General features: G+C 42.3%; 1 protein-coding gene across 2 annotated transcripts in view; it reads left to right on the plus strand.

The window, feature by feature from the left end:
• The window catches only part of LOC122557177 (coagulation factor V), a 104,552-nt gene extending 97,121 nt beyond the window's left edge, over positions 1–7,431 (plus strand). For both annotated transcript variants that reach the window (XM_087992101.1, XM_043704576.2), the window contains one exon: positions 5,036–7,431. In XM_087992101.1, the coding sequence (XP_087848227.1) occupies positions 5,036–5,191 (156 nt within the window). In that variant the 3' untranslated portion in view covers positions 5,192–7,431. The remainder of the gene's footprint in view (positions 1–5,035) is intronic.
• Positions 7,432–15,177: the final 7,746 nt, after the last annotated feature.

The following is a 15,177-nucleotide window of genomic DNA, read 5'->3' on the forward strand; positions in this document are numbered from 1 at the left end:
AAGACAGAACAAACTCCCCTCCCCCACAAATCGAGTAAGCCACACGAACTATATAAAAAGGAGACCAAAGGAAGAGTAAAGAACAAGCCCACCACCCCACCCCCAGGGAAAGATGAGTGGAAGAGAGATGAAGAAGAAAAAAAAGAGGGTAAACAAAGGGGGGGAGCAAAACAAAGTCATTATCCATACGGTTCGAGTCCCGCAGTCTATTTAAGAGAGTCCAAGAATTCTTTTGCTTTCTCTGGTGACCCAAAGTTATAAACGATCCTCCATGGGTGAGGCGCAGCGTTGCCAGATAACGCATGGAGTATTGAATATTTAGGTCTCTTAGACGCTTCTTCGCCTCATTAAATGCACGTTTCTTGCGGACCACGGCTGGGGAGAAGTCTGAAATAACTTTATCCTGGAACCCTTTTGCATCATGGCCTGGGGATCCTTCCCCAGAACTCTGGAGGCTTCCAGGAGCATTTGTTTTTCTTTGTAGCATTGGAATCGGATCAGAACCGGGCAGCGGCACTGGTCCAACCCGGGCCCTCTCCACCCGCAACCGGCCCGGCCCCGACTCCAACTTCAATCATTGTGGGAGCCATTGCTCCAAAAAGTCCACCAACTGGCCTTCCTCTTCCCGTTCAGAAAGGCCCAGCAACCGATATTTTTCGGACGGCCCCAATTATCAAGGTCGTCGATGTGCTACTCCAGGATCTGGATTCGCTACTCGAGAGCGCGGACCTGACCTACGGATGCCTCGGCAGCCATCTCCGATGCCGCGGTCCGTTGCTCCGCCCCTCCGACGCGCTGCTCAAGTTTTTCGATCTCTCGGTCATGCTTCTGCAGAATGACCAAGATTGACTCCCACCTGGTAAAAACAATGACTGCAGATGCTGGAAACCAGATTCTGGATCAGTGGTGCTGGAAGAGCACAGCAGTTCAGGCAGCATCCAAGGAGATTCGAAATCAACGTTTTGGGCAAAAGCCCTACATCAGGAATAAAGGCAGTGAGCCTGAAGCGTGGAGAGATAAGCTAGAGGAGGGTGGGGGTGGGGAGAAAGTAGCATACAGTACAATGGGTGAGTGGGGGAGGGGGTGAAGGTGATAGGTCAGGGAGGACAGGGTGGAGTGGATAGGTGGAAAAGGAGATAGGCAGGTAGGACAAGTCCGGACAAGTCATGGGGACAGTGCTGAGCTGGAAGTTTAGAACTAGGGTGAGGTGGGGGAAGGGGAAATGAGGAAACTGATCCCACCTAGACCGTGTCTCCTTGATGAAAGGGTTGATCTTCTCCTGAAGTTTGGTGATCCCATAGAGCAGGCTCACCACTGAAGCTAAGTCCCCCGAAGCAGCCGCGGACATCTCTGCTGCTGTGGGAGGGGGTGGGGAGGGATCCCTGCCTTTGCGAACTGCGGGAGTCTTTGCCCTTAGTCATTTTTAAAAAAACACCAAACTATCCACGTTTGATGTAAAATGACTGAGTACGCTGGGCAAAAGCTATCCTAAATGATTTAAAGGGTGAGGTGAAGGTGGGTGCCCCACTTTGCCCGAGTCTTAAGCAGAGAACTGCAGACTCAGACTTACTGGGTCGCCGCCATCTTGAATCTCCCCGCAATGAGCAATGGTGAACATTCAAGGGACCTTAATCACTGTTGATTTAATTGAAAATGTGAATGTAGGTTCTATTATTAACTATATATCAGTAGTACTGTACCAGCTATATGTTTAATTGAGCTGTGTGATAATATTACTGGAATTGAAACATTTTGGGACCTGATTAATACAAATTAGCTGGGCAATACATGATATTGTCCTACCAAAACTAGTTCCTTTAAATCAGACAAAATCATTCTTCAATTATTTTTAACTTGAAATTGTTTATCGCTGAATCACTGCCAATGCACCTATTTGTTGTCATATGAAGTTCTCTTTATGCCAAATACCATCCCAGACAGAAAAGATAATGATTGCCTGACTATCTCAAACTAAATTGGTTCCTTCTTGAGAATTAATAATACTAAAAATATATTTACTAAGTCAATGCAGGCAGGAAACAGCAAAGTAGAGTGGCAGTGGTGGAAGGATGAATGTTGTATTCTCGAAAGAAGTAGCAGATATGTGCTGCTTGGACCATTGCCTTACCCCTAGATCAATCGTTAGACTGCTGCCACACCCTGCAAACCTCTTTCATATGTTGATATCCACAGCCGTGCAAGCAGCAGACTGAGGTTGTGGGCCAACAAGCTGAATTTGCCTGATATTAGTCTGAGTATTCACTGCAGCGCTCATCATACAGTCTACTTGAGCCGCAATGGAAGTATTGATACTCACTTCCAGAGTATGCATTATTGTTGATGTCTTCCCACACTGGAAGAGATGCCTCCGAGCTTTATTCAAAGACACATGCAAAGAAGGATCTGGGATTCTTCAGGTTCCTTGACAGTCACAAGAGACTTGTTGCTGGGCCTAACAATGTACCATCACTTCTTCCTTTTCCACTTCATGCTCCTGTACCTATAGTTGGCCAAATGTAGTTCCTGAATATCTGAACGAAGAAAGGCACAGTGACATTCTGGTCCCATGGATACAGGACATTTCCCTTCCTGTCCACCTTTTGCACCAAGGCACCTGGTGCTGTATTGGAGTTCACTCGCTGCCACCCTGTATATTTCCCAGGTCAAACTAACTTTTGGAATGACTCCTAGCACATGTTCCAGCTTGAATGTACTTCCCTTTTAGGAGCTGCAGGCTGACTTTTCACTGGCACAATCTAGCCTGAACTCATGCTAGGCACTCATGACATTGTGTCCTTTGCTCAGGTGTGCAGCCTGTCAGCAGGTGTACAGTCAGCAAAATGCAAACATTTATATGAGGAGGCTACATGACGTTTGCCTATCAACTTGACTGTAAGCAATGGGTGTAAACTGTTTGCACACCATACTGAGTCCATTTTTAGACAATAATGTTTTTTTTTATTACCAAGTATTATAATCTTGATACCTCTGGGCAGAATACAAGGCTTTCCATACATTAACAAAACTGAAACTAACTTAGAAAACCCATTCAAAGAGGTCTTGACTGGAGTGAAAACTGTTCCACTTTGTTTGTATTTGTTTGGATAGAAGATAGATATTTGGATAGATTGAATAGTTTGGATAAATATTCCAACTTTCCTGAAAATGTCAGATAAATATAATAGAGATAACTTTTAACTGATCACTATACAAGACAATATTATACTCCTCGCGAAGGGCACTCTTTTGCAGATTATGGACAGACAATTCTATCATGAACGGAAATGTGTTGCTGGAAAAGCGCAGCAGGTCAGGCAGCATCTAGGGAACAGGAGAATCGACGTTTTGGGCATTAGCCCTTCTTCAGGAGAAGGGCTAATGCCCGAAACGTCGATTCTCCTGTTCCCTAGATGCTGCCTGACCTGCTGCGCTTTTCCAGCAACACATTTCCATCTCTGATCTCCAGCATCTGCAGACCTCACTTTCTCCTCAATTCTATCATGAACAGCTGACAAGAAATGTTTTCCCACATCCAAAAGTAATTGAGGCAAAAACATATTCAAAGTATCCATTCTCATGCCTTCAGTGCTCATCAAGAACCCTACCCCTTTCTGAAAGAGATCACAGCATTTCAGAACTTCCATATTTCATACAGTAATTTTCTTATGTCTTCTGCATTTGTTCTATCTTTAATCCTTTTCCTAGCCAGATACTCATGCATCAATAACACAATTTTTAATAACACAATAACCCCCACAATAATCTGAGGATTCATTCTTTACGAGTGATTGGATGGAAAATACTGGTTTCAAATTCAAATTGTGCTAACATAATTTGTCAAAACAAGTTTTACGTTCAGCTAATGAAGGTATTTTCAATCACATTATCAATTCTCATCATTTTAAAAACAAACCTAGGATGATATTGCCTCATGAACTAGTCTTAGCAAAAACAAGATTATTGCTATGAGATTTTGTTATTACCCAGGCCTTGGATTCATACTCATTAAACTTTCATAAGCATTGCCTAATTAATCAAGGTCCTTTTGATTAAATTATGCCAAAATGTTTGCTAAGTGTAGCCTCAGGAATGTACTAAAACTTATTGTGACAGTGACAAGGTGTTCCCATCCCCATGACTCATATCCCTTATAAAACAAACAAAAACTGAAATTGCTGGAAAAACTCAGCAGCTCCAGCAATACCTTGTGAAGGGAAAAAACAGAGTTGATGCTTTGAGTCCACTGACCCTTCTACAGTTCTTCAGCATTCACAGTTCTTTGCTTTATTCATGTCTCTCATATTGTGGGCGGCACGGTGGCACAGTGGTTAGCACTGCTGCCTCACAGCGCCAGAGACCCGGGTTCAATTCCCGCCTCAGGTGACTGACTGTGTGGAGTTTGCACATTCTCCCCGTGTCTGAGTGGGTTTCCTCCGGGTGCTCCGGTTTCCTCCCACAGTCCAAAGATGTGCAGGTCAGGTGAATTGGCCAAGTTAAATTGCCTGTAGTGTTAGGTGAAGGGGTAAATGTAGGGGTATGGGTGGTTTGCGCTTCGGCGGGTCGGTGTGGACTTGTTGGGCCGAAGGGTGTTTCCACACTGTAAAGTAATCTAATCTAATGGTGGGACATTGAGGCACTGAAATAATACTAAAATGAAAATACTTTTAAATAAGTAAGATGATTGTTGCTTCAAATACCACAAAGTAAGAGCAAGGGAATTATTTCCAGGGACCTGACTAAATGTATCCTTCAACCTTAATCAGAAAAAGAGAAAATCTCATTATTTTCAAATTCTTGTTTGAGGGAGCAGATCGTGTGTAAATTTGTTGCCCTATTTCCACATTACATAACCAACTACACTTGAAAATACTTAGTTGGCTGTAAAGTACTTTGGGATGTCTTGATACTGTGAAGGCAGTATATACATTTTTTTTTCCACAACTAGCTATAATATGCTATTCTTCCCAGTTCCCCTGCAAGGTTCATGTTCCTCAATCAAATGCTCGTGTTTACCTTGAACATTTTTTTCCCACAGGTATTCAAAGGGAATGTGGACAGTAAAGGCCAAGTTCAGAACACCTTTGATCCTCCCATATTTGCTCAGTACTTGAGAATTTTTCCAAAAACCTGGCAACAAAATATTGCCCTACGTGTTGAGGTATTGGGATGTGAGACCGAACAGAGACTTTAAAGACAAAATAATGTATCAAAATGAGTAAAACTAAATATATTAAATATTTTTGAAAGAAAATGTAATTAGATAGCCAGACTTTTAGGTTCTGCTTCTCTTCCAGTGTATCACGTCAATGTATATATGTAGATGTGGCACTTTTACCTTGAGTCTGTGATAGAGTCATACAGTCATACAGCATGGAAACAGACCCTTCGGTCCAACCTGTCCACACTGACCATGTCCTTAAACTAAACTAAACTAAACCCACCTGCCTACATTTAACCCATATCCCTCTAAACCATTCCTATGTAGGTACTTATCCAAATGTCTTCTACATGTTATAACTATACCTGAATCCACCACTTCCTCAGGCAGTTCATTCCACACACGAACCACTCTCACCTCAAAAATAAGCCCTTTAGTTTTGAACTCCCTCACCTTAGGGAAAACAATCTTTGCTATTCACTTTATCTATGTCCCTCATGATTTTATAAACCTCTATACGGTCACCCCTAAACCTCCTACACTGCAGTGAAAGAAGTCCCAGCCTTTCCAGCCTCTCCTTATAAGTCAAACCCTCTATTCCCAGCAACATCCTGGTAAATCTTTCCGAACCCTTTTTATTTTAATAATATCCTTCCTATAACAGGGTGACCAGGACTGTACACAGATCTCCAAAAGTGGTCTCACTAATGCCCTATACAACCTCAACATGAATCCCAACTGCTACAATGATCTGAGCAATGAAGGCAAGCATGCTAAGTGTCTTCTTCACCATTCTGTCTACATGATTTTCAAAGAACTATGTATCTGAACCCCTAGGTCTCTCTGTTCATCAATACTACCCAGGGCCCTACCATTAATTGTGTAAGTCCTGCCCTTGTTTGCTTTCCCAAAATGCAATACCTCACATTTATCCAAGATTATCAATATGATCACTTATTCATCTACCCACAAGGTTATTACATATTTACTTGTTGTCTCCACCCAGAATAACAGCAACTGGAATACTAATCATTAAAGTACGAGTTACAAATATCAATATTACCAGATAATCCTGCAAGTTTCCATTTTTATGTTCTTCAAGGACCTGTGTAATTCTTAAGAAACAAAGTCTGATTATCTTCATTGGTAAATGACATTGTTTTGAAACTTCATTCCACATCTATTTCTCACACTCATCTATTTAGATTAATTTAAGCAAAATTGTATTGCTGATTTTTACATTAGAATGAGAGCTATTAGCACTGTTGATCAGATGGGTGTCAGGGATTTCTTCGTGGAATCACCGTTTACCAGGATCAGTATACAGTGATGCTGCACTGAAAGCTGCTCTCATGCAGCCACAGTGAAGTTGCGGTCGGTTAAACAATATCTCATGATCCACATGTGTGACAGGAAGATCAGGTTCTTGCAGCAGCAACAGTGCTGTACAATCCCTTGTTGTAACTGATATTCCTCTACCTTTTTCATCTTCCTCCATTGCCATCTGAAGAAGACTTCAAGTTTGTTCCCTGTTCTTCAAATGTTGATTGGAAAGTCCCCTTATTTGGGAAAAGTAAATACTACTCACTCCCCAGCTTTCTGCACTTTGATAATTTCAAAATTCTTTGATTTTTGCCACTGAAACCATTCCTGCACATTGCACTGTTCCAAGATTGGTAATATTTAATGAAGTGCTAAGGAACTGACAGAAAGTAAATTCTTTTTAATCAGGGAATATTGGTCGTAAATATTCACTGATAAAACATACAACCTCATGGCAATCAGTTTGATATATCACACTCCCCTTTGGAAAGCTCCAGTAAAGCTCTGTACTCCTTTACCAAAATATTATTTGCTGCCTTTTTATTTGGAAGATTATGGTATCTGAATTTTAATTAGCTTAATTAACTCAGGACATCATGGGTGAATGGATATAGTAATGGATACATTCCACTGAGTTAAGTCAGAAGCAAACAAAAGCTATTGTTTGACTATTTCAAGGTGTATATAAGCCATTAAAACTATCTGGCTCGCAAGATTGACTTTCTGTCATAATTTATATAGAGTCTTTTGTATTTACCTGTCCAAATGAAGTGCATTTATCCCAACATACATGTGAATTCATTTCCATCTATGGGCACAGTGCATAATTTAGTATCATAAATATACAAATGCATAGACAGATGATGCTCCTTCAGGTCATCTGGTCAGATGTGACCTAACAATGTGTTGAAATATTTCATTCATTAAGTAAATACCCTAATCTGTTCTAATTGATGGATTAATGTGTAGTGGTTACTTTTTTTTAAAAATGCACTTCCAATGCACCTTGTCCCATTCCTCCTGGCCTTGCTGGAGGGATGGCAGCTACTTATCAATGGGGACATGCTGTAGTTTGCAAGAATCACAACTCCATCAAGATACTAGGACCATTACAGCTTTATGTAAACCAAATAAAGAATGACTTCCTTAAATATGAAAAAGACCACCAATTGTCAATTGATTCTACTTCGTAGAGAGGCCTTTCACAACATCAAGAACTTTTCACAATGTAGTTAATCTTACAAGATGGGTGAAAAACAACGTTAAATGTTGTGAAACTTTTAGGTTAGATTAGATTACTTACAGTGTGGAAACAGGCCCTTCGGCCCAACAAGTCCACACTGACCGGCCAAAGCACAACCCACCCAGACCCATTCCCCTACATTTACCCTTTCACCTAACACTACAGGCAATTTAGCATGGCCAATTCACCTAACCTGCACAGTTTTGGAGTGTTGGCTAGCTGTTCCTGAATCCCACGTGATCTACCAAATTAGATTAGATTAGATTCCCTACAGTATGGAAACAGGCCCTTCGGCCCAACCAGTCCACACCAACCCTCCAAACAGCAACCCACCCAGACCCATTTCCCTCTGACTAATGCACCTAACACTATAGCCAATTACGCATGGCCAATTCACCTGACCTACACATCTTTGTGACTGTGGGAGGAAACCGGAGCAATCGGAGGAAACCCACGCAGACATGAGGATAATGTGCAAACTCCACACAGACAGTCGTCCGAGGCTGGAATCGAACCTGGGACCCTGGCGCTGTGAGGTTCAGAAAAGATTTACAAGGATGTTGCCAGGGTTGGAGGATCTGAGCTATAGGGAGAGGCTGAACAGGCTGGGGCTGAGGGGTGACCTTATAGAGATTTACAAAATTATGAGGGGCATGGATAGGATAAACAGACAAAGTCTGTTCCCTGAGGTCGGGGAGTCTAGAACTAGAGGGCATAGGTTTAGGGTGAGAGGAGAAAGATATAAAAGAGACCTAAGGGGCAGCTTTTTCTTGCAGAGGGTGGTACGTGTATGGAATGAGCTGCCAGAGGATATGGTGGAGGCTGGAACAATTGCAACATTTAAGAGGCATTTGGATGGGTATATGAATAGGAAGGGTTTGGAGGGATATGGGCCGGGTGCTGGCAGGTGGGACTAGATTGGGTTGGGATATCTGGTCAGTATGGATGGGTTAGACCGAAGGGTCTGTTTCCATGCTGTACATCTCTATGACTCTATCTATGACTCTAAATTGACACGCTGAAAGTTCTGCTCAAGCATTCAAAAGATTCAATAAGAACAAAGAATAGAACAGCACAGAAATAGGCCTTTCAGCCCAGCAAGGGATGCACCAACATATGATGCTTTTCTAAAAGAAAATCCTTGCCTCTATGCAGTCCAATATCCCTCTATTCCCCGCCTACTGCATTTAAGGTGGCACAGTGGCTCAAGTGGTTCAGCACTGCTGTCTCACATTGCCAGGGCCCTGCGTTTGATTCCATCCTCAAACAACTATCTGTGTGGAGTTTGTAGATTCTTGCCAATTCTGCATAGGTTTCCTCCCACAGTCGAAAGATGGGTAGGTTAGGTGGATTGGCTGTTCTAATTGCCCATAGTGTCCAAGGATGTGCAGACTAGCTGGATTAGCTATGGGAAAAGCAGAGTTATAGGGATAGGGTGGGTCTGAACAGATGCTCTTCAGAGGGTTGGTGTGCACTTGATGGGTCAAATGGCCTGCTTCCTCACTGCATGGATTCTATGATCTGTCTAGGTGCTTCTCACACATCTCCCTTAAACTTTTCCTCTTTTATCTTAAACTTATGTACCACTGTAATTGACATTTCTACTCTGAGAAAAAGGCTCCAATTATCCACTCTGTCCATGCCTCTCACAATTTTGTAAACTTCTATCAAGTCACCCCTTAGCCTTTGATGTTTAAGTGAAAACAAGCCAAGTTTGTCCAATCTCTTTTCATGACTAATACTTTCCAAACCAGGCAACATCCTGGTAAACCGTTTTCTGTAACCTCTCCAAAGCCTCCCTATCATTCTGGTATAGCTTCACTTCAGCTTTTTGCACTGCCTCCCAGAGTTTCTGTCCCACCAGTCCTGTACTGGATATTTGCTCACTGTGTTAGTCAGAAGATGGCGCAGTTGGGAGTGGACGGGCAGGAGTGGGGGCGTATGGGGGCAGGGTTGGACGGGGTTGAGGGGCGGACGGATGCAAGGTGGGGGCAGACGGGAGGCAAACGGGCGGGGGGGCGCAGGGGCTCACGTGCGGTGTGCTGCTGCCTAGTCTCCTGAACGGGGAGCAGACTTAGCAAATGCTTACTGTGCCAATCCCATTGAACTGATGGGGGGGGGCAGGAGGGAGGCACGCAGGAGACTTCAGCAATGCTGCAGGTGCCTTACACATAAGAGTGTGTCTGCTCAGAAACAAACCCTGAGACAGAGAGAGGGAGCAAGGCAGGCAAAGCGAGAAAAAAGGAAACTTCAGAAAACTCCGAGCCCCAGAAGAGAGGCGTTGAATCAATTGACCGAATAATCAATTTATCTGAACGAAATATTGCTCACACATCTCCTTCGGATAATCGAGGTTCCTCTGTATTGTGTTGTCATAGTACATTCTCCATGATGTAATGAAAACCCAAGTTGTCGTTCTGATGTTTGCATATGAAACTTTTTTCATTGTATGTCTGGGCATGAACATAAAGGATGTAATGAATGACAGAAACATAGTGGACAAAAGTTGAGTTTCCAGTTTGAGTAAGGAAATCACAGGGAACAATTGAATGTGGAAAAAAAGAGACTCACTTAGAGAAGAGTTAATTTCACTGAGGAGAAATGGTTTCTGGCCCAAATGGTTTGTAATTAATGACTGGAAGGTAAATCTGCAAAAGTTCAATGAAAGGCTGGCAAACAATACACGAGTTACATTGTTTTGTTACGAGGAAAGAAGGGGTGCCCAGAGATAGCGGCCCCCAAGATTACTAAAGTTTAGATTAGATTAGATTAGATTAGATTAGAATACTTACAGTGTGGAAACAGGCCCTTCGGCTCAACAAGTCCACACCGACCCGCCGAAGCGCAACCCACCCATACCCCTACATTTAACCTAACACTACGGGTAATTTAGCATAGCCAATTCACCTGACCTGCACATCTTTGTGACTGTGGGAGGAAACCGGAGCACCCGGAGGAAACCCACGCAGACACGGGGAGAATGTGCAAACTCCACACAGTCAATCGCCTGAGTCGGGAATTGAACCCGGGTCTCTGGCGCTGTGAGGCGCAGTGCTAACCACTGTGCCACCGTGCCGCCCATAGTGATTAAAACGAAATAGATAAGGGATTCTTACAACATTAGTTTCCTAATAGTTGGAAAACTAAGCTGAAAACAGCAAGTTTTAACATGAATGGACAAAGGGAAAAAGGGGCAAAAATAATGCATGAAATAAACCAGTAGGTAACAGAAAAGGGAACCCAAAATACTTTTTATAAACTTATCAAGAGTTTAAAAAAGATGGACAAAGAATGGTTCTGGTCACAATCGTCCAATCCTCATCAGAAATGGGTGTGGTGCCAAAGCACTGAAGATTTGCAAATGTTATACATTTATAGAGTCATACAGCACGGAAACAGACCCTTAGGTCCAACTTGTCCATGCCAATCAAATTCCCCAAACTAAACTATTCACACTTGCCTGCATTTTGCCCATAGGCCTCTAAACCTTTCCTATTCATGCACCTGTCGAAATGTTTTTAACGTTGTAACTGTACCTGCATCTACCACTTCCTCTGGCAGTTTATTCCACACATGAACCACTCTCTGTTTGAAAAATATGTCCCTCAGGTCCGTTTTAAATCTTTCTCCTCTCACCTTTAAAAATATGCCCCCTAGTTTTGAACTTACCCTCCTTAGGGAAAGGACCTTTGCTATTCATCTTATCTATGACCCTCATGCTTTTACAAATCTCTATAAGGTCTCCCTCAACCTTCTATGCTCCAGTGAAAGAAGTCCCAGCCTATCCAGCCTCTCCTTATAACTCAAATCCTCTCGTCCCAGCAACGTCCTGGTAAATCTTTTCTGAAACGTCTCCAGTTTAATAACATCCTTCCTGTAACAGGGCGACCAGAACTGTACACAGAATTCCAAAAGTAGCCTCACTAATGCCCAGTACAATCTCAACATCAGGGCAGGGAATGCACTGAATCCACTTTGATGATAATTTTCAGTAGTACACTCTTTATCACAATAATTCAGTACATTATAAAAACTCTACTTCATCTCCGATTCTCTTGAAAAATACCTCAAATCTTTCTCCTCTTGTTATTAATCTTTCTGCCATTAGAAATAGTTTATTTTCATTCACTTTATGAAAACCTTTCATTGTGTTAAATACATCTATAAGATAACCTTGCTTGAGGGAGAATAGCTCCAGTCTGCCTAGTTAACTGAAGTCCCTCATTCCTGGAACGGGTCTAATAATTCACTTTGCCACGATCTCTATATTCTTCTGAAAGTGCAGTATCTGAAAAAATACTTGAAGGCAAGCCTAACTCATGTCTTATAAGGGTTTACCTTGTTTTTGTTTTCCTCTATGAATGAAGCAAAGAAACACATATAATTTTTAAGTCTTCTCAACTTGTCCTGTCATGTGCAAAGATTTATGTACATTCTCCCACCCGGTATTCCTATTCATACGGCAACTTCAAAATTATATCATCCAACATATATTGTCTCTCTTCATTCTTCCTACCAAAACTAATCACTTCAGACCTCTGTGTTAAATTCCATCAGCTCTGACATTCCAGCCTATTTCCTCCTGAAACTGTTATTATCTTTGACATTGGCTGGATCATTTAATCAAGGTCAGAAACCCTATTTCCAACCCCGATCAGAGAAAAAATTTTTTGGAGTTCTCCATGTGAATTTCTAGGCCAGGGACTATTGTCCTTGAAGCAGGTTAGTGCAGGCCAGGAATCTACATACTTGCAGTGGAGTAGGTTGGTTTTGAAATCATGCCCCTCTTTTTTGACACTAGCTGCTTTAGAACATCTTGCAGCCACTTTGATAGTTGAGAAAAGAAGGTAAATGTATAGAAGGTAGACTCACATGTGGGTAAGGGGTATGGTATCAGGAGGATTGAGGTTAAGGTGCCAACTTGATAAGGGCTCAAATGCAAAGTGGATAAGTTTTGGGTGGCAGGTAAGTGAATGTTTGCTTAGGATAAGTTGGGTTTGGGGGGTGCAAGTTGGGGTCTTTTGGGTTAGTCAGGAGGATAAGGTTCAAGTCGTGCTGGGTCCATGAGTAAGGTCTGTAGGGTTTCGAGATTATCAGGGATAATGGGGAGGATGTAGGTTTGTTCGCAGAACTGGAAGGTTCATTTTCACACACTTGGTCACCATACTAGGTAACATCTTCAGTGAGCCTTCGAATGAAACAATGGTGGTATAGCCCACTTTCTAATTATATGTTTGAGTTGCCTTGGGTTGGGGATGTCATTTCCTGTGGTGACATCATTTCCTATTGTGATGTCATTTCCGGTTCTTTTTCTCAGGGGTGGTAAATGGGGTCCAAGTCAACATGTTTGTTGATAGAGTTCCGGTTGGAATGACATGCTTCTAGGAATTCTCGTGTGTGTCTTTGGCTTGTCCTAGGATGGATGTGTTGTCCCAGCCAACTGGAACAACACATCCATCCTAGGACAAGCCAAACAAAGGTGGTCAGACCATGCCATAATTGTGATATACTAAACAAGGAAAGGAACAGACTGGATGCTCTTTTCATAGAGTAGGAAACCAATGGAATATATTGTCTGGCAGTGTGATGGCTTTCAAGAAAGGTTTTGGCTGGTTCCTGATGACAGCTGATATATCACACAGATGGTAAGTATATTTAACAATAATATCAGCCCATGTGACCTTCTGGATTAGTTTTAATTTATTGAAAAGACAGACAGCAATTTGCTACACGATGGCTGTGTTTTCTTGATTCCAGGATATCATACATGGATCATAGGAAGTGTTTCATCCTGATACTCTAAACATCATAGGTCTACAGCAGTATTATAGATAATTTATTTCTGTCTATTTCATACCTTCTTCCTGAAACATTGTCACAATTCATGGATTAGTCATCACAAACTAAAATTCAGCATAACCAAAAACACCATCCACTTTATATATTACTGCTAAGCATGTTTCTTCTAACAAAAATACAGGCATTCTCAAATTTTTTCATACATTTGTGGAAATGTGGGCATCTCTGGAATTCCAGGATTTTGACCCGGCGACAGTGAAGGAACAGCAATACATTTCCAATCATGATGGTGAGTCGCTTGGAGGGGAAATTAAAGGTGGTGATGTTCCCATGTAGCTGCTGCCCTTCTACATGAAAGTGGTCATGGGTGTATAAGGTGCAGTCTGAAGATCTTTGGTGAAGCTCTAGTGTTTCTGGCAGATAGTATACAAATCCAACGCATCGTTCAGTCCTGCCTCTTATATTTGAGATAACTAGTCAGACTTTCTGTACTGAAAGTGAATTGGTTTCCAAACTTAATGTCCGCTAAATGCAGAGCGTGGGTAAACTGCTCTAACTTGTGCTGATTCAATTACCTGTTCCCTCTGGCTGAAGGAGATGAGCAGCGTTTAGTATCAGCAGCAAAGAGCCAATCTTCCTCACCTGGTGCCCACTCTCCTCCCGATGCAGCTATTCAACGTGAAACATTGCCCAGAACCCGCGCTTTAGATACATTCTGGGACAAACCAGAGGTGTGGGTGAGAGCCGGGCACAGAAGAAAATGGTAAACCTGTATTTGCCGAAGCAAGCCTTCTGGAAGTGTACGACTGTAACAAAGACAAGAAGTTTTTGTCCAATAAATTAAGATCTAATGGCAAATAGAAGTACGAAAATGCCACCCTGGGGTAAACGTTTACTCTCTGTCTGTCCCCTCCCCTCTGGAATCGGAATGGTTTGATCCACTGGTGTTCGTCCTTCGGTCTCTGTGACGTCACAGCGGACCGCGTGCCCTGTGCCCAGGTTCGGAGGACGCCGACTCCCCAGCGATTCACTAAGGCTGGTCAACTCTTAATATTCGTGGGAAAGCACAAGACTAAGGCTGTATTTAAATCAAATTCAGTAACATGGAGCTTTACAACTCCCAGTGATTAGGTTATAGATTGGTAAAGAGAAACAATAGACAGGAGCAAGTTAATTCACGTAGACCTAATATTGGGGTATACAGCATTAATGTAGTTGCATCCACTGGCTCAGAACGACCAGAAGATGATGATCATTTTTAACACTGGCCATCTAGTTTTACTCTGGATCTCTGTCTTTGGGTTATGTTCAATGTCCATAGTGCAGACATCCTGTTTGAAATGTGAAAAGAAAATTCAGTCCAACTTGAAACTCATTGACTACCAGATCCAACTATATCCAAAAGGTAGTAATCACATCATTACTTTCATGAATGCTTTCCCTCAAGGGAAGAAACTGCCCGCAGTTTCACATAACTTGCAGTTAACAGAGAACATTCAAAAGGAACTGCCCAACCTTATGGAGTTATGTAAGTACTGTTGTTATAATTGGAAGGAATTCGTTTATAATTTACTGCCTCAGGAATGGACTACTATGTTGTGTCAATGCATCAGATTTTAAACATTGCTGTATATTTAGAGAGCAGGTATGAGAT

Source organism: Chiloscyllium plagiosum, unplaced genomic scaffold (genome assembly GCF_037043375.1).
Source record: "Chiloscyllium plagiosum isolate Xiang-an unplaced genomic scaffold, Cpla_swu_hap1 HiC_scaffold_11, whole genome shotgun sequence".
NCBI classification, from domain to species: domain Eukaryota; kingdom Metazoa; phylum Chordata; class Chondrichthyes; order Orectolobiformes; family Hemiscylliidae; genus Chiloscyllium; species Chiloscyllium plagiosum.